At 39.1% G+C, this 27,027-nt stretch overlaps 2 protein-coding genes and 2 non-coding genes across 8 annotated transcripts in view; 1 reads left to right on the top strand and 3 right to left on the bottom strand.

Moving 5' to 3' along the window:
* The window catches only part of DIPK1A (divergent protein kinase domain 1A), a 115,849-nt gene extending 99,944 nt beyond the window's left edge, over positions 1-15,905 (top strand). Inside the window, exons 3-5 of the mRNA XM_027114347.1 lie at positions 5,779-5,886; positions 13,156-13,332; positions 14,594-15,905. Coding sequence (XP_026970148.1) covers positions 5,779-5,886; positions 13,156-13,332; positions 14,594-15,406 — 1,098 coding nt within the window. The 3' untranslated portion in view covers positions 15,407-15,905. The remainder of the gene's footprint in view (positions 1-5,778; positions 5,887-13,155; positions 13,333-14,593) is intronic.
* Positions 15,906-17,088: 1,183 nt separating this feature from the next.
* Positions 17,089-25,095, bottom strand: RPL5 (ribosomal protein L5). Of its 5 annotated transcripts, none has more exons than XM_027114341.1 (9): positions 24,961-25,095; positions 23,704-23,773; positions 23,503-23,618; positions 22,205-22,339; positions 20,691-20,893; positions 19,803-19,980; positions 17,659-17,747; positions 17,391-17,411; positions 17,089-17,255 (listed from the first exon to the last, which is right to left on the bottom strand). In XM_027114341.1, exons 1-9 carry the CDS (start codon positions 24,961-24,963, stop codon positions 17,156-17,158), a joined length of 915 nt encoding a protein of 304 aa, XP_026970142.1. In that variant the 5' UTR covers positions 24,964-25,095; the 3' UTR covers positions 17,089-17,155. The 5 variants fall into 5 exon arrangements, with proteins under 5 accessions (XP_026970142.1, XP_026970144.1, XP_026970147.1 ...); XM_027114343.1 differs by having other exon boundaries at positions 17,659-17,744; XM_027114344.1 differs by having other exon boundaries at positions 17,091-17,255; positions 17,350-17,411.
* LOC113624636 (small nucleolar RNA SNORA66) lies at positions 17,441-17,573 on the bottom strand. Its single transcript, XR_003434423.1, has one exon. It is a non-coding gene; the product is annotated as a small nucleolar RNA SNORA66 (small nucleolar RNA).
* On the bottom strand, positions 20,053-20,148 carry LOC113624635 (small nucleolar RNA SNORD21). The gene has a single exon (XR_003434422.1). It is a non-coding gene; the product is annotated as a small nucleolar RNA SNORD21 (small nucleolar RNA).
* Positions 25,096-27,027: the final 1,932 nt, after the last annotated feature.

Below are 27,027 nucleotides of genomic sequence, written 5' to 3'. Positions count from 1 at the left end.
TTTTTGGCTGCATTGTGTCTTTGTTGCTAAGAGTGGGCTTTCTCTACTTGCGGCGAGTGGGACCTACTCTTTGTTGCAGTGTGCGGGCTTCTCATTGCAGTGGCTTCTCTTGTTGCAGAGTACGGGCTCTAGGTGCATGGGCTTCACTAGTTGTGGCACGTGGGCTCAGTAGTTGTGGCGCACGGGCTTAGTTGCGCCACAGCATGTGGGATCTTCCCGGACCAGGGATCGAACCCGTGTCCCCTGCTTTGGCAGGCGGATTCTTAACCTCTTCGCCACCGGGCAAGTCCCTAAATTGTTTTTATTATTATTTTTTATTTCCCAGTTGCTTAACATTTCATTTTAGGCTCTCTCTTTGACTCAAGAATTAAAAGAATATTTAAAATTTTCCAGATAGATTTTTTGTTAATTTCAAATTTTATCATATTGTGATTGGAGCATACTGCTTCTGCCATATCTACTTAGTGGAATGTATGGAGGTTTTGGTGTAATTTTGTAAATGTTCCACGGGCTTTTGAAAAGGTCTGTTTGTTCTCAGGGCAATTAGATCTACCTTATTAGATTATTGAGTTCTTCTGTATCTTTTTTTGTAAACTTTTTTATCTGTCATAGACTAAGAAAAGCGATTTAGGGTCTCCTACTTCTAATGCCTTTCTGTTTATTTCTTTTTCTATTTCTTATAGATTTCACTGAATCAATTTTGATGTTACTTTATTCTTAATAGAAATTCATGACTGTAGTATTGTAATATCTTCATTGTGGATTATATGTTTTAGCATTATAAAGAGCTTTTCTTTTTTGCCTTTTTAATGCTCCCCCCCACACCTCCCAAAATTCAACCTCATCTGGTATAACATTGTGGCTTAACTTTTCTCTTTTCATTTGGCTGGTATACCTGTACCATCTTTTATTTTCAACTTTTTTGACATTGTTTTCTAAAGATATTTTTCTTATAATAGGTAAGCTTATCCCATTGACATTTATAGATATGTCTTAGTTCTGTATCACATTTTATAACCTACTTTGTTTTTAAGGATTCATTTGGTTTGTATCTTTCTCTAGAGGGTGTATATTTCTGTGTTTTACACGTGTTCCTTTTGATAATTTAGGAAGGTTTGTGTTCAGATTTTAGCTCTTCTAGTGGTTAGCCTTATACTATAACTTTTAAAAGTATACTTTATCCTTTATTGCTTTAGACCATATCTATTTATTCCCCACTACAAGCAATGACAAAATTATTATACTTCCATCCATCCCATCTCCTTTACTCCATCTAATTTTAATTATTATTATTATTAGTTCTTCAACTAGTCATCTCTATACTTTTGAATATACTTCTGTCTCTGTTATTTGATTTATAAGATATAAATATTATCTTTTTTATAAATTTATTTATTTATTTTTGGCTGTGTTGGGTCTTCGTTGCTGCGCGCGGGCTTTCTCTAGTTGCGGCGAGTGGGGGCTACTCTTCGTTGTGGTGCGCGGGCTTCTCATTGCGGTGGCTTCTCTTGTTGCGGAGCATGGGCTCTAGTTGCGCAGGCTTCACTAGTTTTGGCTCCTGGGCTTCAGTAGCTGTGGCTCGTGGGCTCTAGAGCACAGGCTCAGTAGTTGTGGTGCACGAGCTTAGTTGCTCCGCAGCATGTGGGATCTTCCCAGACCAGGGTTCAAACCCGTGTCCCGTGAATTGGCAGGCAGATTCTTAACCACTCTGCCACCAGGGAAGCCCAATATTATCTTTTCACCTTGGATATTAAAGATAAGGAAATCAGGGACTTCCCTGGTGGTCCAGTGGTAAATAATCCACCTTCCAGTGCAGTGGACGCAGGTTCGATCCCTGGTCGAGGAACTAAGATCCCACATGCCACAGGCAACTAAGCCCGCATGCCACAACTACTGAGCTCGTGTGCCTCAACGAGAGAGACCCCGTGCCACAGACTACCGAGCCCATGTGCTCTGGAACCCGCGTGCCACAACTAGAGAGAAGCCGGACATTGCAACTAGAGAGAAACCCGAGCAGACCACGTGCCGTGACAAAAAGATCCTGCATGCCTCAACAAAGATCCCATGTGCCTCAACTAAGACCCGACTCAACCAAAAAAAAGGGGGCGGGGGGAAAAATAAATAAAATAAACATTTAAAAAATAATAACGGTAAGGAAATCAACATCCTTTTGCCATCTCTCATCTTCCATCTCTCCTTCTTGGTTCTTGTTAATTTTATTACTTTTACTGGTATAATTTATAATATTAACATTCTGAACAATATACAGTAGTGATTAAGAGAAGGAGCTCTGGAACCAGACTGCCTAGGTTGGAATCTTGGCTTTATCGTTTTGTAGCTTGAGCAAGTTACTTAATAGCTATTTCTGTTTCCTTATTTTTACAATGGCTATAACAATAGGTTCTACCTCACAGGGCTATTGTCATAATAAAAGTACAGCACTGGAACAGTGCCTGACACATGGTAAGTATCTAGTAACTACCATATACTATATTAACAATTATTATGAAATAGATTTCCATAGTTGTTTTCATCCCAGTCCTACATTTCAACTGGCTTACATGTTCAGTTTCTCTGTTCATCTCTTGGTTGCCTAAAATTCATTCTCTAATAGTTCTTCAAGAGTTGCTAATGGGAATTCTATCTTCTGATCCTTACGTGTTCAAAAACATTTAACACCTTTTACCTGAAAGAAAGTTTGGCTATGGAGAATAAGAAGAGCTATTTTGAGCACTTATTGAAATCACAGGTGATCTATCCTCATTAAACCATTATAGCTCATAATAATGCTATAAATCAAGTAGTAGGTACATCCCCTTTTACAAATGAGAAAATTAGGACACAGGCAGGTCACACTTCCTTTCTCAGACTTTGCTGGCATTGCACCACTGTTATCTACCTTTGAATGTGGCTATGGAGAAATCAGGCCAATCTGATTTATTTCCCCTTAAAAGTGTCTTGATCTTTTTGCCTGGATGTTCAAAGAATTATTTATTTTTGAAGTCCAGTAAAATTCAATGGGATATGTCACAGGGGTCATTCTGTGTCAGTTTCCTTGGGACAGTGTGTATCCTTTCAATCTGTAGATTAAAGACTTCTCTCACTTACATGAAGTTCTCTTGAATTCTACTTTGATTATTTTTTCTTTTCTACGTGTTCTATTCTCCCTCCTGTGGACATGCTGGATATCCTTTGTCTTCTATATCTATAATTTTATCTCAAATTCTTTTTAGTTCTTTTTAAATTTCCATTTCAGTTTGCTCACTTTTTCAACCTAGCCCTCATAAGTCTTACTATGTTGTTATTTTTATCTGCCCCCCCTTTTTTCCCCATTCATAATGTGACTTTAATTTCTTCGATTTTTTTCTTTTTCTTAATTTTTGAGTTCTGCTTGCTTATTTTACATTTACTTCTTTTGTCTCTCATTATGTCTTCTGCTTTGAGACATTATTTTAAACTGTTTCATTAAGTCCTTTGAATTCATAACAGTATGTTTGGTGTGCTTCATGGCAGTATTTTTCTGGAAAATTTCTTTATTTGACATGTCCTTTTCCTATTCCTTTCCTCCTTTTCCTTGTACATTTGCTGTATAGATCTCCTGCTTGTTTTCTTTTGAGTATTACTCATTACTGAATGAAAGGAGTTCTTCAACCACTATTTGCAAGAATCAACTGGGACAGTGAAATGAGCAAGTGGTGAAACTTCTGTGGCCCAGAGTTTGTGTGTGGGGGTGGGGGGTAAAAGAGAAGAAAAGATGAGATGGAGACACTCACACAGATTGGTTTAGGCTATCTCCCCAGCAACTACAGAGATGCTCATAATATAGTCTCTCCCAATGCTTAGTTTATTTACAGACTGCCTCCAACATAGATAACATTTTTAAGGATTTTATCAATCAGCACTGCCTTGCCCCGCTACTTTACAATGCCAGATAGAGTCCTTGGAAGTTCCCACAGCTTGCGCCCCTTAAACTTTCATTGCAAACCAGAGTGATGGTTCTGTTCCTCTGGTATACCACCTATTTAGTGCTCCGCCAACTTTGTCTGAGAAGTGAGGTCACAGCAGGTATTTACTCTCAGCATCCTTCTGTACTCTGCTGTAATTTTCACTGTATTTTGCAGGCCATCCTCATTTATTGTGCCTTAGGGTTACACTGGTACCTTATTTTGTCAAAGCGTTTGGTTTCCTTTTTTGTTTTCGGCTGTGCCACATGGCTTGTAGGATCGTAGTTCCTTGACCAGGGATTGAACCCAGGCCCTTGGCAGTGAGAGCTAAGAGTCCTAACTGCTGCACTGCCAGGGAATTCCCATCTTTTTCTTTTTTGGGGGCAATGTCAAAGATGACAAGATGACAGACGTGACTTAATTTTGTTATTTTAAAATATTTTGGTATTTAAAACTTTATTTTAAAATTGAGCCGTTTTTAAAAATTGAATGCCTACCTTCTCACAGAGAGTAGGTACCATACCACCTCAGGCCACGCTAAGTGGGAAAAACAGTTTCAAAATTCTATGCACACCCTAGTCACAACAAGATCTCTCATCATTATATAGCTAGTAAGGAACAGAGCTTGTATTCAAATCCAAGTCTGTCCCGATCCAAAGCCTGAATTCTTTTCATCATAGGACTTTCTCTTAAAGAATATAGATATCTCTTTATGGTGTCTTTAATATGTTTTTTCTTTTTTAATTTTAATTTTCTTGGTGTATAGTTGATTTACAATGTGTTAGTTTCAGGTGTACAGCAAAGTGATTCAGTTATACATATACATATATTCTTTTTTAGATTGTTTGCTCTTAAAGGTTATCATAGAATATTGAGTAGAGTTCCCTGTGCTATATACAGTATGTCCTTGTTGGTTATCTAACTTATATATAGTAGTGTGTGTGTGTTCATCCCAAACTCCTGATTTATCCCTCCCCCCTCTGTCCCCTTTGGTAACCATAAGTTTGTTTTTGATATCTGTAAGACTGTTTCTGTTTTATAAATAAGTTCATTTGTATCTTTTTTTTGGATTCCACATGTAAGTGATATCATATGACATTTGTCTTTCTCTTTCTGACTTACTTCACTTAGTATGATAATCTCTAGGTCCATCCATGTTGCTGCAAATGGCATTATTTCATTATTTTTTATGGCTGAGTAATATTCCATTATATATATGCCACATCTTCTTTATTCATTCCTCTGTCGATGGACATTTAGGTTGCTTCCATGTCTTGGATATTGTAAATAGTGCTGCAGTGAACACTGGGTGCATGTATCTTTTCAGATTATGGTTTTCTCCGGATATGTGCCCATCAGTGGGATAGCTGGGTCAATATGGTGGTTCTATTTTTAGTTTTTTAAGGAACCTCCATACTGTTCTCCATAGTGGCTGTATCAATTTACATTCCCACCAACAGTGCCGGAGGGTTCCCTTTTCTCCACACCCTCTCCAGCAGTTATTGTTTGTAGATTTTTTGATGTTGGCCATTCTGACTGGTGTGAGGTGATATCTCATTGTAGTTTTGATTTGCAGGTCTCTGATAATTAGTGATGTTGAGCATTCTTTCATGTGTTTGTTGGCAGTCTGTATATCTTCTTTGGAGAAATGTCTATTTAGATCTTCTGCCCATTTTTTGATTGGGTTGTTGTTTTTTTTGACATAGAGCTGCATGAGCTGTTTGTATATTTTGGAGATTAATCCTTTGTCAATTGCTTAATTTGCAAATATTTTAATATGTTTCTTCTTAAGAACATTTTTCTATTAACTACTTTTCTATTTCCTGGTTTTTAGTGTGACAAGTACAAGACTGGAGTTATTGATGGGCCCGCATGTAATAGCCTTTGTGTCACAGAAACTCTTTACTTTGGAAAATGCTTATCGACCAAGCCCAACAATCAGGTATGGACATTATGAATAAACAGTCCAGATTTATGGTGCTCTCTGATTTTACCTTAAACTAAATTAAAGCATTGTTAAGAGCATTCTTGAACTAGAACTTTAGGACATTTTAAATACTTCAATTGTGCATGCGTTGATTCACTCATCCAACAGATGTTTATAAATCCCCTATTCCCAGCATGTTCCAGACACTGTTTTAGTTATTAGGAAAATAGTGGTGATTAAGATAGATAAGATAACTTCCCTGTGAGTCACATTATTCCAGAGGGATGGGGAACATAAACAGTTGATAGATAAATAAATAAGCAAGGAAATTACAGAACGTAGTGTGTTTTATATAGGTTGTACACAGGGTGGGTTGTTGAAAAATGTAGGGGATGGTGAGGGTAGAAATATGTTTTAGAAGAGGTGAACAGGGAGGACCTTTCTAAGATAAAATTTGAGCTCATACCTGAATGAAGAATTAAACTAGAGGCATGGGCAGAGGACAGGATGAGCTAAATCACAAAAGAAGAACTATAAATAGCTGATAAGCATAATGAAAAAAAAATTCTACCTCACCTATCATCAAAGAAATATAAATTAAAACAATAGGACACCATTGTGCTAGAAGAAAATACAACAAAACATCAAAACCGGGACTTCTCTGGTGGCGCAGTGGTTAAGAATCCGCCTGTCAATGCAGGGGACACAGGTTCGGTCCCTGGTCCAAGAAGATCCCACATGCCGTGGAGCAACTAAGCCTGTGCACTACAACTACTGAGCCTGCGCTCTAGAGCCCATGAGCCACAACTACTGAGCCCGCATGCCGCAACTACTGAAGCCCACGCGCCTAGAGCCTGTGCTCCGCAACAAGAGAAGCCACCACAATGCGAAGCCCGTGCACCACAACGAAGGGTAGCCCCCGCTTGCTGTAACTAAAGAAAGCCCGTGCGCAGCAAAGAAGACCCAATGCAGCCTAAATAAATAAATAAATAAAATTTATTTTTTAAAAAAGTTAAAATCCATTGGAAAGATATAACTTGATAGCTTCCATCACTAGTTATTAATAGATTCTAGAACAGATCTCTAAGCAATTCCTTAAGTAGCACGATATCCTAAGGTAAAAGCAAGTGCAATCAACCTTCTAACACTTCCTTTTTAAATCTTTTTAAAAACACTTCCTAGGGACTTCCCTAGTGGCACAGTGGTTAAGAATCTGCCTGCCAATGCAGGGGACATGGGTTCGAGCCCTGGTCTGGGAAGATCCCACATGCCGCGGAGCAGCTAAGCCTATGTGCCACAACTACCGAGCCTGTACTCTAGAGCCCGCGAGCCACAACTGTTGAGCCTACATGCCACAATTACTGAAGCCTGCATGCCTAGAGCCAATGCTCTGCAACAAGAGAAGCCACCGCAATAAGAAGCCCACGCACCACAATGAAGAGTAGCCCTTGCTCGCTGCAACTAGAGAAAGCCCGCGTGCAGCAATGAAGACCCAGCACAGCCAAAAATAAATAAATAAATATTTTTTAAAAAATGAAGCAAATATGGCAAAAGGTTAAGGTCTGTTGTGAAGATAGTAGGTACACAGGTGTTTGTTATATTGTTTTCTATATGTCAACTGTTCTAAGAACTTTTCATGTATTTCTCTTTGATCCTCACAACCTCCCTATGAAAGAGGTATTATCATTATTTCCATTTTATTGTTAAAGAAACTGAGGCAAGAGAGGTCACAAGGTTAAGAAACTTGCAGAGCAGGTTTGCACTGCAACAAAGAGTTGCCCCCACTTGCTGCAACTAGAGAAAACCTGCACGCAGCAACGAAGACCCAATGCAGCCAAAAATAAATAAATAAAATAAATTTATAAAGAAAAAACAATCAACACTGGTTATCCTTGGGCAGTGGAATATTGCATGATTTTTATTTTCATCTTTTTTCTTCAAATTATTTCTAAATTTCCAATATAAATACTCATTCATCTTATAGAAATTTAAAATAGATTTTAAGTCTACACTACTAGCCATGTTTAAGAGGATTTCTGAAATAAAGTCCAATATTTGAGTATCTACTATGTGCTAGGTACTGCTTAAGGCATTGGGAGAGACCATGGGGAATAAGACAGACAAAGCCTCTGGCCTCATATGCCTTAATGTTTCATGTGAAAGAGGACAGATGATAAAAGAGTCAATAAAGAAATAAGATTATTTCAAGGACTTCCTCGTGGTGCAGTGGTTAGGAATCTGCCTGCCAATGCAGGGGACACGGTTTTGATCCCTGGTCCGGGAAGATCCCACATGCCACGGAGCAACTAAGCCCGTGCACCACAGCTACTGAGCCTGCACTCTAGAGCCCACGAGCCACAACTACTGAAGCCCACGTGTCACAATTACTGAAGCCCGCAGGCCTAGAGCCCATGCTCTGCAACAAGAGAAGCCACCGCAATGAGAAGCCAGTGCACTGCAACGAAGAGTAGCCCCTGCTCGCTGCAACTAGAGAAAGCCCGCGCATAGCAACAAAGACCCAACGCAGCCAATAGATAAATAAATAAATAAATAAGTAAAAATTTAAAAAAGATATAAGATCATTTCAGACATTGGTAAGGGCTGTGAAGAAAATAAAATGGGGTCATGGGTTAGAGAGTGACCTATGATGGAAGAGGGATTTATTCTAGGTAGGGGGTTGGGGAAGGCCTCCCTAAAGTGACATCTGCGCTGAGACTTGAATGATGTGAAGGAACCAGCCGTATGAAGATCAGTGAGAGTGCATTCCAGGCAAAACCAACAGCAAGTGAAGGAGGTCATGAAACAGGAATAATGCTGATAGGTTCAAGGAACATAGAGAAGACACATGTAGATGGGATATAGAGACCCAGGGAGTAAGTGGTAAAAATCAGGTTGGAGAAGCAGGCCAGCTCATAAGAAGCCTAGCAGACAATGAAAAGGGCTTTGGACTTTATTCTGGTTGAATTAGAGGGTTTGACGCAGAGGAGTGATTAATATTATTACCAATTAATATGGTCATATTTGGTTTTTATATATAAGCATGACTAGACTGCCTGGGTTAATATGTTGGCTTTGCCACTATTGTATTCCCTTCATCATGCTGCTTCACTTCTTTCTGCTTCAGTTTTTCTATCAGTTAAATCAGGATAATAATAGTATCTACTGCATAAGGTTGTTATAGGGAGTAAGATAAATTAGTAGACTGTAGCACAGAGTAAAGCACCATATAATGTTAGTTTGATAAATAGCTAGATAGTTAATAGTGACTGATTCTGGGAATTAGAGAAATGGGTGTAGAACTTTTCCTTTTATCTTTCTGTGTAATTTGACTTTTTAAAAATTATATTTACATCTATAAACATATTAGAAATATGAAAGATCTCAAATAAACAATCAAACTTTACAACATAAGGAATTATAAAATGAAGAGCAAACTAAACCCAAACCTAGCAGAAGGAAGGAAAATACTATGGATTACAGCAGAGATAAAGGAAATAGAGAATAGAAAAACAATAATAAAGAAAATCAATGAAACCAAAAGTTGGTTCTTTGAAAAGGTCAACAAAATTTGACAAACCTTTAGCTAGATGGACTGAGAAACAGAGAAGACTCAAATAACTAAAATCAGAAATGAAGCGGGGACATTACTATCAGTTCTACATAAATAAAAAAGATTATATGAGAGTACAGTGAACAATTGTACACCAACAAATTGGATAATCTAGATGAAATGGGCAAATTCCTAGAAACACAAAACCTACTAAGAAATAGAAAATCTGCATAGACCTATAACTAGTAAGGAGACTGAATTGGTAATCAGGCCTTGCAACAAGAAAAGCCCTGCACGTGTGGGCTTCACTGGTAGATTCTACCAAACATTTAAAGAAGAGCTAGCACCAGTCCTTCTTTTTATTGGCTGCGCCATGAGGCATGTAGGATCCTAGTTCCCCAAACAAGGATCAAATCCATGCCCCCTGCAGTGGAAGCTCGGAGTCCCAACCACTGGCCAGTGGACCACCAGGGAAGTCCCACATTAATCCTTATTAACTTTTGCTGGTTCAACATATGAAAATTGAGCAGTGTAATATACCAAATAAACAGAATGAAGGAGAAAAAAAGGATCATTGCAATTGATGCAGAAAAGGCATTTGACAAAATTCATGATAAAAACACACAGCAAACTAGGAATAGAAGGCAACTACCTCAACATACTAAAAACACTTATGTGAAAAACCCACAGTTAGCATCATACTCAATAGTGAAAGACTGAAAGCTTTTCATCTAAGAACAAGGCAAGGATGCCCACTTTCACCACTTCTATGCAACATAGTACTGGAAGTTCTGGCCAGATCAATTAAACAAAGAAATAAAAGGTATCCAAATGGGAAAGGAAAAAGTAAAGTTATCCCTGTTGACAGAGGATATGATCTTATTTGTAGAAAAACCTAAAGATTCCACAAAAAAATCATTAGGACTAATAAATGAATTCAAAGTCCACACACAAAAATCAATTGCATTTCTATACACTAACAATGAACAATCCAGAAAAGAAATTAAGAAAACCATTGCATTTATAATTGCATCAAGAAGAATACTTAGGAACTAACTTAACCAAGGAGGTGAAAGACTTGTACAGTGAAAACTTCAAAACATTGCTGAAAGAAATTAAAGACATAAACAAATGTAATCACATCCCATGTTCATAGATTGGAAAACAATATTTTTAAGATGTTAATGTTACCCAGCGTGATCAAGATTCAGTGCAATCCTGAGCAAAATCCCAAAGACAATTTTTTGCAGAAATAGAAAAAGTCCTAAAATTTGTATGCAATCTCAAGGGACCCTAAATAGCCAAAACAATCCTGAAAAAAATACCAGAAAGCTGGAGGACTCACTTCCTGATTTCAAATCTTACTATAAAGCTGCAGTAATCAAACAATGTGGTAGTGGAATAAGGACAGATATATAGACTAATGGAATAGAACAGAGAGCCCTCACTTATATGTTCAAATGATTCTTTTTTTTTTTTTTTTTTTTGGCTGCATTGGGTCTTTGTTGCTGCGCACGAGCTTTTTCTAGTTGCAGCGAGTAGGGGCTACTCTTCATTGCGGTGCATGAGCTTCTCATTGCAGTAGCTTCTCTTGTTGCGGAGCTCGGGCTGTAGGCATGCAGGCTTCAGTAGTTGCAGCACATGGGCTCAGTAGTTGTGGCTCATGAGCTTAGTTGCTCCGCAGCATGTGGGATCTTCCCGGACCAGGGATCGAACCCGTGTCCCCTGCATTGGCAGGCAGATTCTTAACCACTGTGCCACCAGGGAAGTCCCTCAAATGATTTTTGACAAGGGTGCGAAGACCATTCAATAGGAAAAGGACTGTCTTTTCAACAGATGGTACTGGGAAAGCTGGATATACACATGCAAAAGAATGAAGGTGGACCCTTACCTAACACCATTCTCAAAATTTAAGTCAAAATGGATCAAAGATCTAATGGTAAGAACTAAAACTATAAAACTCTTAGGGACTCCCCTGGTGGCGCAGTGGTTAAGACTCTGTGCTCCCAATGCAGGGGGCCCGGGTTCGATCCCTGATCAGGGAACTAGATCCCACATGCATGCTGCAACTAAGGAGCCCTCCTACCGCAACTAAGACCTGGCACAACCAGATAAATAAATAAATAAATATTTTGAAAAATAAAAAATAAAACTCTTAGATGAAAACATAGGGCAAAAGCTTCGTGACATTGGGTTTGGCAATTATTTCTTGCATGTGACTCCAAAGCCACAGGCAACAAAAGAAAAAATAGACAAATTGTACTTCATGAAAATTTTAAAATATTGTGCATCAAAAGACAATATCAGTAGAATAAAAAAGAAGCTCACAGAATGGGAGGAAATATTTGCAAATCATATATCTGATAAGGGATTAATATATAGACTATATAGAGGGCTTCTAAAACTCAACAAAAAAACAAACAGCCGGATTCATTCTCGAAGAAAGGTATACAAATGTGCAATAAGTGCATGAAAAGATGCTCAGCATCACTGGTCATTAGGGAAATGCAAATCAAAACCACATTTAGGGAATGGTTTGGCAGTACAGTGGTTAGGACTTTGCACTTTCACTGCCGACGCGTGGGTTCGATACATGGTCGGAGAACTAAGAAAAAAAAAGCACACGGTGAGATACCACCTCACACCCATCAGGATGGCTACTATCAAAAAAACCAGAAAAGAAGGATTGCTACGTGTCCTTGGAATCATCTTCTGGTTGTATAGAGAGTGTGAAATATTGACAAGTGGTAAAAACAATGCAGGACAAGCATTGCTCAGTAAAATAAAACTCTGTGAGTTTATTCTGGAAAAAAAAAAAAGAAAATAACAAGTGTTGGCAATAAGGCAGAAAAACTGGAATCCACTGTTGGTGGGAATGTAAAATGGTGTAGCCGCTGAGAAAAACAGGTTGGCAGCTCCTCAAAAAATTAAAAGTAGCATGACCCTATGATTCAGAAATTCCACTTCTGGGTATATATGTAAAAGAATTGAAATCAGGATCTCGAAGAGATATTTGTATATCCATGTTCATAATATTCACAATAGCTAAAACATGGAAGCAACCCAAGTGTCAATCAGTGGATGAAAGGAAATGCAAAATGTGGGATATTCCTACAATGTAATAGTATTCAGCTTTAAAAAGGAAGGAAATTGTGATACATGCTACAATGTGGATAAACCTTCAGGACATTATGAAATAAGCCAGTCACAAAAGGACAGATTCTGTATGATTCCACTTATATGAGATACTTAGACTGAGTAGTCAAAATCATAAAGACAGAAAGTGGACTGGTGATGAGCTGGGGGCTGGGGGAAGAAGGGGAACAGGGAGTAGAGAGTTTCAATTTTACAAAATGAAAAGAGTTCTGGAGACAGATGGTGGTGATGGTAGCACAACCTCATGAATCTAATACCACTGAACTGCATGTTAAAAATAGTTAAGATGGTAAATTTTCTATTTTTGATATTTTACAATTTAAAAAATGGAAAATAATAAAACTGATGACCATGGTCAAAAATATACATATATATTTAGGTATGCAATACTTTTATTATAATTTAAAAAAATTAAGGAGAAAAGCTTTGAAGTATGATTTCAAATTTGCAATTCAGGAAGTCAGCTCAATCTCGGTTTTGTTGCTTGTGTGTTTTTTTAAGAGGAGGACACTAAAAATATCGTGGTAGATTAGAGTTTTCTACTCTGCCTAAAGCATAACTTGTCATTCTTTTCACAGATGTATTTAGGGATTTGGGATAATCTACCAGGTGTTGTGAAATGTCAAATGGAACAAGCACTTCATCTTGATTTTGGAACTGAATTGGAACCAAGGAAAGAAATAGTGCTATTTGATAAGCCAACTAGGGGAACTACTGTACAGAAATTCAAAGAAATGGTCTACAGTCTCTTTAAAGTAAGTATATGCATTCACATGTTGCTAGTGTGAAGTGGTACTCTTCTGGAAGCTGGCAGGACCTCATTCTAAGCCATAAAAATGTTGGTATTCTTTGACCTATATCAGGGACTCTATCTTGAGGAAATAATTCAAAGAAAAAAATGTATGGAGGGTGTTTAACATTACTATCACTAAAAATGTCCAGATGTGAGAGTTCATTAAGTAGATGGGCTGCTCTATAGCTTGACATTAAAACTGATACACTTTTTTTAAAAAGGTGAAATAAAATTAGTAGACTGATTCCAATTTTTTTTTTTTTTTTTTTTTTTTTGCGGTACGCGGGCCTCTCACTCTTGTGGCCTCTCCCGTTGTGGAGCACAGGCTCTGGACGCGCAGGCTAGCGGCCATGGCTCACGGGCCCAGCAGCTCCGCGGCATGTGGGATCTTCCCAGACCGGGGCACGAACCCGTGTCCCCTGCATCGGCAGGCAGACTCTCAACCACTGCGCCACTAGGGAAGCCCGCAAATTATTTTTTTAATTTAAAGAAATACTCAGAGATTAAATAGAAGTATGAAAATATTGGGAATTCCCTGGGTCCAGTGGTTAGGACTCCGCACTTTCACTGCCAAGGGTGCGGGTTCGAGAACGGGTCGGGGAACTTCCGCAAGCCACGTAGCATGGCCAAAAAACAATGAAAATAATTACACTTTTGGAAAGAATCTTTTTCTCATTTTTATTGCTCTTATATTTTAACTCAAAATCTTTCTTTTCTTTGAACAGTTTACAGTTTTAGACTGTTTTATGCCAGAGAGTCTCCACAGGGAAATACTTGTAGCATTCATTATTGGAACACCTTGAATAAAATAATTAATATAATAACAATTACAAAATAGGAGAAAATAATTTGTAGTTGACCCGTTAACTTTGGATATGGGCAAATTACACTGCAATTTTGCAAGTAAGTGTATGAATAAGACAAAGATTAATTAATGGCTTGGTTAACTGTATTTATCTACAAGGTCTAAGGAGGCTATGGGCGTTAAGGTGGCTATTTCTTAACATACTTAGCAAAGTGGGTTTCACCTCAAGTACATAAAACATAGTTCTGACTCACTTAGCAAACATAAATATTTGGAAAGGTATTAAGTCTCCTATGGGTATTCAGTAGCAAGATTATTACTTAGCATGGTAATTATCCCTGTAAAGGAAGTTAGTATGTTACATATGAGATTGTTTTTCATTGCTTCTGTATAATTAGTCAAATTCTTATCTTTACAGGCAAAGTTGGGTGACCAAGGCAACCTCTCTGAACTGGTTAATCTCATCTTGACAGTGGCTGATGGAGACAAAGATGGCCAGGTTTCCTTGGGAGAAGCAAAGTCAGCATGGGCACTTCTTCAATTAAATGAATTTCTTCTCATGGTAATACTTCAAGATAAAGAACATACCCCCAAATTAATGGGATTCTGTGGTGATCTCTATGTGATGGAAAGTGTTGAATATACCTCTCTTTATGGAATAAGCCTTCCATGGGTCATTGAACTTTTTATTCCATCTGGGTTCAGAAGAAGCATGGATCAGTTGTTCACACCATCATGGCCTAGAAAGGCTAAAATAGCCATAGGACTTCTAGAATTTGTGGAAGATGTTTTCCATGGCCCCTATGGAAACTTCCTCATGTGCGATACTAGTGCCAAAAACCTAGGATATAATGATAAGTATGATTTGAAAATGGTGGACATGAGAAAAATTGTGCCAGAGACAAACCTGAAAGAACTTATAAAGGATCGTCACTGTGAGTCTGATTTGGACTGTGTCTATGGCACGGATTGTCGAACTAGCTGTGATCAGAATACAATGAAGTGTACCTCAGAAGTGATCCAACCAAACTTGGCAAAAGCCTGTCAGTTACTCAAAGACTACCTGTTGCGTGGTGCTCCAGTTGAAATTCGTGAAGAATTAGAAAAGCAGCTGTATTCCTGTATTGCTCTCAAAGTCACAGCAAATCAAATGGAAATGGAACATTCTTTGATACTAAATAACCTAAAAACATTACTGTGGAAGAAAATTTCCTACACAAACGACTCTTAGTTCATTTGGACATTGTGACCATTTTAAGAAATTTAGCACTTCAAAAGAAAAATCTTGAACATTTTTTTCTAAATGGCTTGATTCAAATCCTTGCCAGTTATCACAAAACTCCTTTCCCCTGATCCTAAGGAAGCCATCATCTTAAAATACATGTTGATTGCTGAAGTAATGGCAGGAGGTATAGGATCAAAAGGTCCAAAAATATTCATTCCTGCCCTTTTAGAAACGCTGGTACATTTCCTAGTACATTCACTGTGTAACTGTTTTGACTAATGACTTAAAAATGCTGTGAAAAGCCTCATTCCATAAACATCAACGGTCCGAGTATTTTGTAGATTTGTTAGCCAAAATATCAGTGCTGGAAATTGTGTTTGCATTGAAGCTGCTGTTTAAAAAAGAAAATTTATAAATTTACTAATGTCTCAGCATGGTAAAGTTTGCACATTAACAGAAATTAAGACTGCAAAGCAGGTAAATTAAAATTACTCCTTTATAAACAGATGTTGGGTTAATAGCATGGTTTCTTATAAATACACTTAACTCATTTAGACATCACATTTTATGTGGCTTCGAAAGTTGAGTGGCTCTTACCCACTGAAAACCCATCAGAAGCATTCTACTTGGCAATATATAATTGCCAATTTTAGAGGCTGAATATGGATGAGTTCATCATCCTAGATTTAAGGGTCTGTATCTTAGTATCAGCCAGCCAACTGGTCTTCAAAACTCGTATCTTTAGGCCACAAACCTAACACAGGTACACATATCCTGAATCTGAGCTATGGGAAAGTGGGACATTAAGAGCAGGACTCTGAAATCATAAACTTCCTATTAATAATTTTCCATTTTCAAACAAACAGTATTCCCTATTGGCCAAAGGACTGTTTCTCAAGAGGCATGTAAATATATCCATCTCTTTTTCTCATGTAAACTTGATATACAAGGGTTAGTATTTGCTCCTCTCTTTTGTGTTTATTCAGATCTGGCCTTTCAACTCCATAAAACGAAACACCTCTTATAATTAAAGAACCAGCATTTTCGGGCTTCCCTGGTGGCGCAGTGGTTGAGAGTCCACCTGCCGATGCAGGGGACGCGGGTTCGTGACCCGGTCCAGGAAGGTCCCACATGCCGCGGAGTAGCTGGGCCCGTGAGCCATGGCCGCTGAGCCTGCACGTCCGGAGCCTGTGCTCCGCAACGAGAGAGGCCACAACAGTGAGAGGCCCGCGTACCGCAAAAATAAATAATAAATAAAATTTAAAAAGAACCAGTATTTTCTGCTCAAAGGTTTCACCTGGATAAATGTGTTAAAATTATATGACCTTCATTGGAGAGCTCTCTCTCAAGAACTAAAGCCATGGAGTAGCATCAGTTTCACTTACTTTAAAATTGTAAACTTTGAAGGTACTTTTTCTTCCAACTCATCGTGTGGTTACAATAAATGAATGGAAGAAATATTTCTAGGGGAAGGTTTGTCTGTTGCTTGCCAGACTTTTTAAGGACAGCTGCACATCATACAATTCAAGGGATAACTCCTGTCAGGAAGAACAGATGCCCAAGGTATGAACTTTGAGGCAATATGTAAGATTTTCTGGAAAAAGCTACACTTGTTTCTGGAAGGAAAATACTGTCAATTTCAGGTACTTCCCACAGTTTCATTAACAAGAGCTTAACACAGAAACAGCTACTTGTTCAATAAGTTTATTACTGTCTTTATCTGAAAAATCTTCATAGAAATTGTGGTTTGGTTTATTAACTCTCAGCAGCCCGTTCCTGAGCTCTAAGGAAGCTTGCCTTCTTCTGAGCTACCCGATCTTTCTTCTGGGCAAGTGACATTTTGGGACGGTTCCACCTACAGAACAAGGTAAAAAGAAGAGAAAGGGACATAAATTTTAAAAACCATAGCGAAAGAGAATAGAGAATATTTAACTTTGAAAAAGACCCACTTTGTAATAAAATGGAGGTCAAATAATCCCAAGTCCAATACCTGTTCTCTTCCTTAGTTAGCCTATTAAAAAATGCAATAATTGACAGTGTCAATGTACTGGGACAGAATGGGCCACCTCGGTAGCATCCAAGGCCAATACATTTCTATCACCACAATTACTTTAGCAAACCTGGTTCCCCTCACCTCTGCAACATCATGCAGAGCTAGTGATCGAGTTTGCACAACTTCACTCAGAGTCTGAGCGAGATGAAACAAGGCAGGAACCCCTCCCAACCTCTTTCTCTTCAAAAAACAGTAAAACACATACCTCTTCTTTTTGACTTCTTTCTTAGGCTTCTTCTCATACACTGGATTCTCTCGTATTGCAGCATGAGCCTTCTTATACATCTCCTCCATCTGAAACAAAGCAAAGCAAACAGTACTTGGTTTCATTTCATATGCCCTAAACAGTAATAAAACACACTTTTCTACTGCTTGCTCTATTTTGTCCTTCTAAGCCAGATTCTCAAAAGAAGCTAAACTAGATCAATATTGATATCTTTTTGTAACCCATCTTTTCCTAAGAAAGTCCCAGTTTTTACCATAAGCAACATGAATTGACACTATTCACAAAACACAACAATCTTCCTCAAGAAAAATTCGCATGTATTTCTGAATAATTCAGCTATACTTCATGAGTCACTTAAGTTTAAAGCAAACTGTTTTCTGTAGAAACACATTTTATGCTCATTTAAAACCATCTGACCTAAATTCTTTCATTCAAGTATGGATACATGCCAGCATTTAAGATTTAAGATGAAAAATACATGGACTAACAAGCAACTGCCAAATACATCTCTGTCCTCCCACATTCCCCATATTTCTATTTCCCACTGATTTCTGATAGGTCTTTTCAAAAGTTATTCCCAGAATCCCACACCAGGAACCTCTTGATCTACTACCACAAATCACCAGTATCTGGCAGCAGTATCAGGCCTCTGTGGAATCAGAAAGAGGCCCGAATTTCCCTAGAAAACCGCTGTCCAATTAGAAACATTAATGAGAATTTTGTTCTAAAATTCAACAAAAAACAATGCTGCAACTCTCTGAAGTGTTTTAATACCCCCACCCCAAATGACTATTGATCACATGGAAGATCAAGTCAGGAAGAGAAACTGTAAAATGTGTGAAATTCAGTAACAATTACAGCCTTCCTGAAGAGTGAGTCAAGGTAATCCAGGTCTCTAAAACTACTCATTCCACGTGAGTAAAATGCAATTACTGGGCTTCCCTGGTGGCTCAGTGGTTAAGAATCCCACGGGTTCAAGCCCTGGTCTGGGAAGATCCCACATGCCGCGGAGCAACTAAGTCCGTGTGCCACAACTACGGAGCCTGTGCTCTAGAGCCCACGAGCCACAACTACTGAAGCCCATACGCCTAGAGCCCGTGCTCCGCAACGAGAAGCCACCGCAATGAGAAGCATGCACACCACAAGGAAGAGTAGCCCCCGCTCTCCGCAACTAGAGAAAGCCCGTGTGCAGCTACAAAGACCCAACGCAGCCAAAAATAAATTTTTTAAAATGCAGTTACTACATGCATTTGTATAAAGCTTATTAGCAAAGGAAAATAATGCAAAAACAGAAAGTGATCTTTCCCTCAATTATAACTCTATTTTAAAAATAATTTTCAGACATAAGTATGCCAAATACAAAATATGCAGCAACAGAAAAAAACCTAATAAAAACAATTACTTGATATATATCAATTTACATATAATTCTGTATTTGTAATACATTTATAATAATCTGTGATTTTTGTGTTCTATGCCTTCGCTATCGAAACTCGCACTGTCATCATCAATTACCCCAATGTATTAATAGAGAGAGCCCTGAGACTCAACTTTAGGGGTGATAAACTTTGCAGCATTAAACTGACTTTTGAAAACACGGGTCCCTTCACTTTTGCAACATCACACAGAACTAGTGATAGAATCTGTACATCTCCCTTTTTGTGTGCATGCCTGAGACACTGAGAAAGTCCAGAACATAGCACTTATCTGCTAAGAATGAAGAAAGAACCTTTTTTTCCCCATGACCTCAAAATGAGTGAAGTCTAGTAACTAGCACCTCATATTGGAGTAGATTATGACCACATGAATGAAATTTATAAATACAGAACAGCCAAATGCATAAAAGCCACCAAAGGCTTTAGATTTGGATGCCTGAAGCCTGCCATCCTTCAGCATCTAAGAGATTCCTAAAAGCATGTTGACAAGTCCAGCTCCTCAAGTCAGTATCTTGTCTGACTTTTAACCTACCCTAGGTGCAACATCCCAATTTCATTTTAACATGCCCATATTCAACTTTTAACTGTTAACCTGAAATAAAACTGTATTAACATACCCACTCAAAACAGGTAAGAAACCCGGTTCTATAAATTTACCAATACAGGTATTTTTAGTTAAATTTTTACCATGTCTGGAGTTACGTTGTTCTTTATGTATTGAGAGAATTGTTTCTTGTAAGCATCTTCATCTTCTTCAATCAGGTAACGCATATAATCTGCAACGTTCTGCCCCATGATGTGCTTTCGGTGTACCTCAGCATTGAATTCTTTGCTTTCTGAATCATAACCAGGGAACCGTTTGGTACTGAAATAAAGTTTTCCATGTTTTAGTATATAATGGTTGAAATCAGTTCACTAGAAGGAATTCATTTCAGTAGCTGCCATCAGTCCCGTCTTGAAACAATTAATTGCATCATATGCAACCAAAGGACCAACTACTGACTGCTCAGTTAGTGGGACATCATCATTCAGCAGCTAATTTTTGAATTCCAGGTAGAAAATCATGCCACAAGCACCTTTAAATACCATTAAATGAACCAAGGCCACTATGAAGTTAGTTCTCCTTATTTCATAGCAAAGGACAGCCTACACTCTTATTTCCAGTTGAAAGTTTAAAAATTTATGTCTTTTTCTCAAACTTTTTCCCCCCCTAGAGTCCATATTTCCCCATAACTCAGTAAACAAATTTTCATTCTGAATTAAACAAACAAACAAAAAAAAAATAGGGGGAGTACTGGTGGAAAAGGTAGTGGTTTCAACACTGGCTCTTCCGTTTATTGGCTCTAAAACCTTGGACAAATAATTTTACCCCTGAACCCCAGTCTCTTCATTTATAAACCATGTTACAGTTCCTTCCCACCCTGCCAGGTTCCCTTTGCACAGTACCCAGCACATGGCAGGTACACAATGATAGCTACTATTACTCTAATTGGTTCAGTTATCTCCACAGCCCAACCAGTTAGAAACAGTGCAGTACTGGAGTCCAGGCAACGAGGCCCTGAATACTATTATTACCTGTGAGGGATAGACAAGCCTCCATCGACAGCTCCCTTCAGGGCCCCAAAAACTTTATTCCCAGTAGTAGTCCTGGCAAGCCCTGCATCCAAGTAACAGGTGAAGGCACCAGGTTGACCATCAATGCTTTCAACATTGTATTCATCTCCAGTCACCTCGACTTGGCCTTCATAAATTTTGTCCATACCAAACCTATTAAGAAGCTATTAACAAAAAAGCCAATCTAAATGCTTGTTAGAATATATTCAAACAACAATATCTCAAAATTCACAACTTTAATGACCTGACAAAAAATTTCCTTCCAAATCACTTTTTCTCTTTATCCCAATCTGCTTTTAAATATCAATTTTTAAATGCCACAAAAAGAAATTTCAGATATCCAATTTTACCAACAAGTATAACTGTTTAACAGTTTCTGAACCTGCTACATTGTCCATACTTGATTTCTATAGCAATCAATAAGGACATGATACTTAAATTTGATTCTTATATATTTACTCAAGGGAAGTAATCTCCACCTTTCCTCGGTCATATTTAGCTATAATTCAACCACCAAATATTAAATATTATCATAGGCAGTTTAATTTGATTACAGTATTATGAGTAGGATCCTGTGCTGAAGAGAACACCTTTTGTGGCTCTACCCTGCCACTGTATTATGTTAATATGTGCCACTACTCTGCTAGTTATCTATAGTGCCTTTGCACCAAGATGCTCATATAAAAGACAATGTCCCAACCCAAACATGTTTATAACCAGTGAAGATGTGGGTCCCCAACAATGATGCATGCTTAACAATTCCACTGCAAAACAAGGTCAGAAAACAAAAACAAGGTAAGATCACATTTTCATTTCCTTTTATAGGAAATGTTGCCACCCAAAGGCAAAGATTATTAAAACAAAAATGAATCCCCCCACCAATGCCTACCCCCGCCTCAAAAGCTTAAGGCACTGCTTCTCAAAATTTAGCATGCATATAAATCACCTGGACACCCTATGAGAATATAAATTCTGAAAGTGTGGGGTATAGTTTGCATTTTTAATGTACGCTGATGGTAAGATCTACACTTCTGACTAGATCTGTCCAACAAGACAGTCACCAACTAGCCACAACCTGCTATTCATATTTAAGTTAAAAACTCAGTTATCAGCAGCACTAGACACATTTCAAGCGCTTAATAGCTACATGTGGCTAGCGGCTACCATATCAGACAGCACAGATTACAGATATCCATCAATGCAAAATAATTCTATTGGTCTAGATATACCCAACAAATGGGAGAAAACAGAAAAAAAGGCTTCCCCAGATTATAAAGTACATCTGTCTTAAACAAGGTATTTATATAAAATTATCTTCCCTGGTGACGCCCTTATAAGCCACAGGGCAACAGGAGGCACTCCTCTCTCCCCACAGCTAGCTGAAGGTGTCTTATCCATGTGTGAACCATCTATGTTGCAGACAACTCCAGTGAGCTAATTCCAAAATACATCACTTAAAGTAATCTTGTACATACCCTGCGTGCCAGCAGCAGGCCAGTACAATATGCTGCAGCATAATTTGTCAGGCCAACCTTCACACCATACTTCGGGAGTTCATGAGCATAAGCTGCACAAACTATCATATCTCCTTCTATACGGGCATAAGCAATCTACAATAAGAGAAAAAACAGGTTAGTAATCTGTTTTCACTGTTTTGTGGATTACTTCCTAAGTGCCTTCTTTTTCAAAAGATTTAACAAAAAAACACACAGATCTGCATCACTTAAGATCTTTGTTAAACCCACTCACCTTCAACAATTATGGCCTGGTCAACTACAGAAGGTAGGTTTATGAGTTTGTAAGTATGTTTGACTAATTTCACAGTACATAAGTCTCAAATTACCACAGACATCGAATATTAAAATACCTTTGGAATAAGTTATACTGTAGTTCCTTACTTCTGAGAAATACTGAAAAGACCTTGAGCTGGGAAAGCTGGTGAATTAAGGAGGCACTTTGAAAAATCAAAAAGGAATCCCTGATTATTTCAAACACCTTTTAAACTAAGCATATCTAAGTCCAACAGTGTTTCAGAAAACCTAATATTTAGTTATCTGAACTTAGGTATGGAGGAAGAGATTGCCTTCACAACCAACAAATTAGTCTGGCCAGAAAATAAATGTGCCTGTCTCCTCCAAATCTCAAGTACGAAAAGTTTTCCTAGTTGTAAAAGCCCAGAAAACTACCTTCTAGGAGCAAATTGCCACTTTCTGTAAGTCTTTTACATGGGAGACACCTTCGTTAAGTATTTACTAAAACCTATTTTGAACAATAATCAAGAATAAAAATAATCTTAAGAGTCTAATTTAACATTCACAACTACCTACCTCTTCAAAGTATTGGATAAGTGAACTCAGTCCACAATAAATTCTATTATCTTACTGGAATTGGAATGGGCAAGAACCTTCTACTGGGTCTCAAATTTACCCTCCCACCCCCACAAAAATAGCACAGTGCCATGAACTTCTCTAATCCCACCCCCACCCCCACCCCACCCCCACCAATTAGAAAGTGAATGGAATTAAACTGGGTCAGGATTGCCAAAGAGCTGATCCTCAGAGTATTTTTTACAGTACCAATTTCCCAGGTTCCAACTTCAAACCTACTAAAAGAACTACTCAATGTTCCTTGGAGTGCCAGGCACTAGACTAGATGGACCTAATGCATACATTGTGTTTTGCTCCCCAAGTACAACTTTTCTACCACAGTGAGGGCAGAAGGGGGGGGGGGGTGGAGGTTACCATCCATTACTTGCGTCTAGAATACAACTTACCTGACAAATGATATCTCTGTTAGTTACACGAACTATCATTCTGTATTTGGGTGTGTTGTACTTATTTTTATCTTGAATTACCAATCGTTTCCGAGCATAGTAGTCAGTTTTGCCCTCTGAAAAAAAAAAGTAATTTAAAAAAGTCTGTTCCACTACAAAGCAGATTCTTTTCATGTCGTGAACATGAAAACCTGACCATACCTCGCCGTCTTCTAAATTTCACTTGGTATCTCTTGAAGTAGGCCTTATTCTTGACAACTTTAACAAACCCCTTTAAGATAAAAAAATGTTATTAAAACTTTGATAAATGTTTTAGCTTCTGATACTTTTGACATTTGTGTTAACTGTGTAACAAAATAACACTTAAACTTCAAAAGTGAATCCAGACACAACCATCACTTTCTCAAATCTGAAGTCAAGAATCACTTTTTCTCCTACTTTCCATATGTCAAGACTGACAGTTTCATAAAGCAAAATAAAAATGAATCAGCAGGAAAGATGGAATGAAAAAACATACAAAATGCAGGCCAATTTATTATATTCACCAGATATAAAACTGTCACATTGATTTTAAATTCTTAAACTTACTCTCAACTTTTGTTCCCTATTGGACCAGCAATAATCCTAGTGACCAACTTTGCAAAACACTGTTCAAGACAGCAATCTTGCAAACGTCAATCTGTTCTTAACACTGTCCCATTTCGAGAACCTAATATTTCCCTCTTTCCACAAATGTATTTCAAAAGCCTAAATTACTTGCCACAAAACATAACTGGCCAAGGATATATTCAGCAATTACTCCCGATTAAAACAACACTGACCCCCACCAACTAAAGCAACACCCACCCGAAGAATCATTAAAAAGCGGAGCCAGCGACGATATAGAGAAAGAGGCAGGCGACGCATACCAAAGTAAATGAGCTTCTTTTCGGGGCCCAGAGACCCCACAGCCTCCAGGTTCTGCTGACGGTTGTGGCTTAAAAGCCACTTCTTCGGCCCCAAAACACAGGTTTTCCGAACAATTTGCCAGCCCCGACGCTCTCCCGGAAAACCCACCAAGCAGTCATGGGTGGAGCTGGGTCCGAGGAGCCGCAGCCCGTCTCCACTCAGGCATCCCCCAGCTAGTCTGAGACTGACTCTACGCAATCTCCTCGCCCCGGCCGCCTGCCGGTGCCCCCTCTGCCGGGCCAGCACTAACCCTGTCGTTTGTCTACTATACTCACCCCATCCCCAATCCTCTGCCCCAACTCCCCCTCTTCTTCAACCCCTCCCCCCGCCCGCTTGTGCGCCGTGGCAGCCATTAAGGCCACGCTGGGAGCTGCAGCCCGACCACGGCAGAGCCGGCAATCTAATGGCATCCGATCCCTGCACAGCGCCAGACGGAACCTAGCCTGCCTTTAGGACAAGGAGGGGGAACCCCCATGCATCTGTAGCCCCGAGACCGAGATACACACTCACCATCCTGTAGAACAGAAGCTCTAGGCGCCACCAAGCTGCAAAACCAGCACGGCTCCGGGGGGGGAAAAAGGCCGTGGCGCGTGCGCAGGCGCAGTATGTAGCGCCGACGCTCACGCCAGCGACGTGTGGAAGAGAGACCCGCCGGCCGCCTGGCTTGCAGTACTCCACCCCCTGCTGGTAGGAGGACCGATGCTGGACTTCGCCTTCCCAAAACAAATCCTCAAAGTCGCGGAGTCCCAATCTCCTGACTGGTGATCCGACAGGGAAGGGCGGTGATCAGTAGCAGGGAGGATTGTAAAAGGCTTTCACGTTCCTATGCTAGGAAGTTGTTTCATAACAAACATTATTACTTTTGTAAGCAAGAAAAAAAAAAGTTTAAAAATTAAATAGAATGAATTAGCTCTAGAGCCCCTTTACCCCCTCCTTGACTACTCCGGGTCCAGAGCATGCAGATTCCCCCTCAGGAAGCCAAGCCTGGGTTAGGGGCCTTCCCACAGCACCTTTGTACCTGTCTCAGCCTACCCTAGATTGTAAACTCCCTGAGGGTGGGCCCTGCTGTCGAGTTCACCTTTGAATCTCCAGCATTTAGCACAGTACTCACATTCAGTAAGTATTCGGTATTTGTTAAATGGTAAAAAAAAAAAAACGTACTACTGTCTCCCTCCATCGTCTTCCCTGATCCCTGACTGCCTTATTCCTTTTCCCTCCCTCCATCACTCTCATCTAGTCAACATAACTTTTTTCTAAGTCCTTTTTTTCCTTTTTTTAAAACTAATTGCAACTTAAGAATTCCCTATTCTCCACACAGAGACTGAGAAGAACCAATCAACCAACCCACCAAACAAAAAAGCACCTCAAGAAACAGTATTCCCTCACCCAACAGTATTTCAAAGGTGGTCTTTGGGCTATTGCATGGGAATTGTGTGGGTACTAGGTAAAATGCAAATATCTGAATATTCACCACCTCTAGTAAATCAGACTGGCTGGCTTGGGGACTGGGAGTCTACATTTTATATTTGGCCTCAATCAAGCCAAGCCAAAAGGTCTCAGGAACGTAGAAAACAAATTCTATTTTCCCAATATTGGAATTTACTGACTCCACCAGGAAAAAAAGACAAATTACATTCTGGCACAGCAATTTAAAATGTACCCATCCTTAGAATGAATTTTAACTCTGTACCCCCATCCTCCAATGATTTAAGACTGCTCTTGGGACATGAGTGTGTATAAGTTTAATCTAGCAGGAAAGAATCAGCATGTAAACTGCTCAGTGTCAGAGATGGGAGAAGGGTCTGCTGAACAGAATGACCAGATTAAGTGGTTCTAAAGAACTGCCACTTGAAACAAATCAGAATCGTGAGGCCAGTTTCCTCTGGTTTCAATTTGTAACTCCTTTTATAACCAGAAAAATTTACGTTGAGTCCACTCTGGCCAAGGTCTACAAAGCCCTCAAGGAGAAATGCTGAAACATTCCTCACAGGCCAAGTGTGGTTCCATCTTTGTCGAGTGGCTTTTGGAAATGTAAAGAAAGAGGCATACAATTTGTGTTTATAGAAAGTACATAAGACCTTCATTTTGGTAGTCCATCAAGTTATTAGCCTACAAAACATGCCACGTGTCTTAGTCAGGCCCTGCTTACATTGCAGGTGGAATCATCAAGAGGGAAAGTCTACCTGGAAATAGGTCCAGCCCTAACTTTTGCACGTTATAGGGCAAGGGTACAAATGAAGGCCACATACCATTAACCTGAATATTTGGATGTTATGAAGCAAGCTAACACACAATTAAATGTTTTATTCTTCTTATCTTGCTTCTTCTTACCTTATAAACCTTTATAAGAACAAAATTAAAATATGTGAACCTATTCACTTTGGTTGCAGCTGGGGGGTTGTGGCTAGCGTGGCTGGCTCAGCCAGTGCAGTTGGTGACACCAGGAACCAGGGGGAACTTGTCCAGCACCCTCGACCAACATAATCTTGTTCAAGTAGTAATACTTAAAAATCACAGTAATGGGACAAGTCAGTTTTATGTGCCTCCTGATATCATGCACTGAGAACACAGTCTAAT

The sequence above is a fragment of the Aethalodelphis obliquidens genome, unplaced genomic scaffold (assembly GCF_003676395.1).
Source record: "Aethalodelphis obliquidens isolate GAN/ISIS:26980383/991018 unplaced genomic scaffold, ASM367639v1 scaffold13, whole genome shotgun sequence".
Lineage (NCBI taxonomy): Eukaryota > Metazoa > Chordata > Mammalia > Artiodactyla > Delphinidae > Aethalodelphis > Aethalodelphis obliquidens.
Note: the sequence above shows the minus strand (reverse complement) of the source record. Positions and strands in the feature narration are given on the sequence as shown.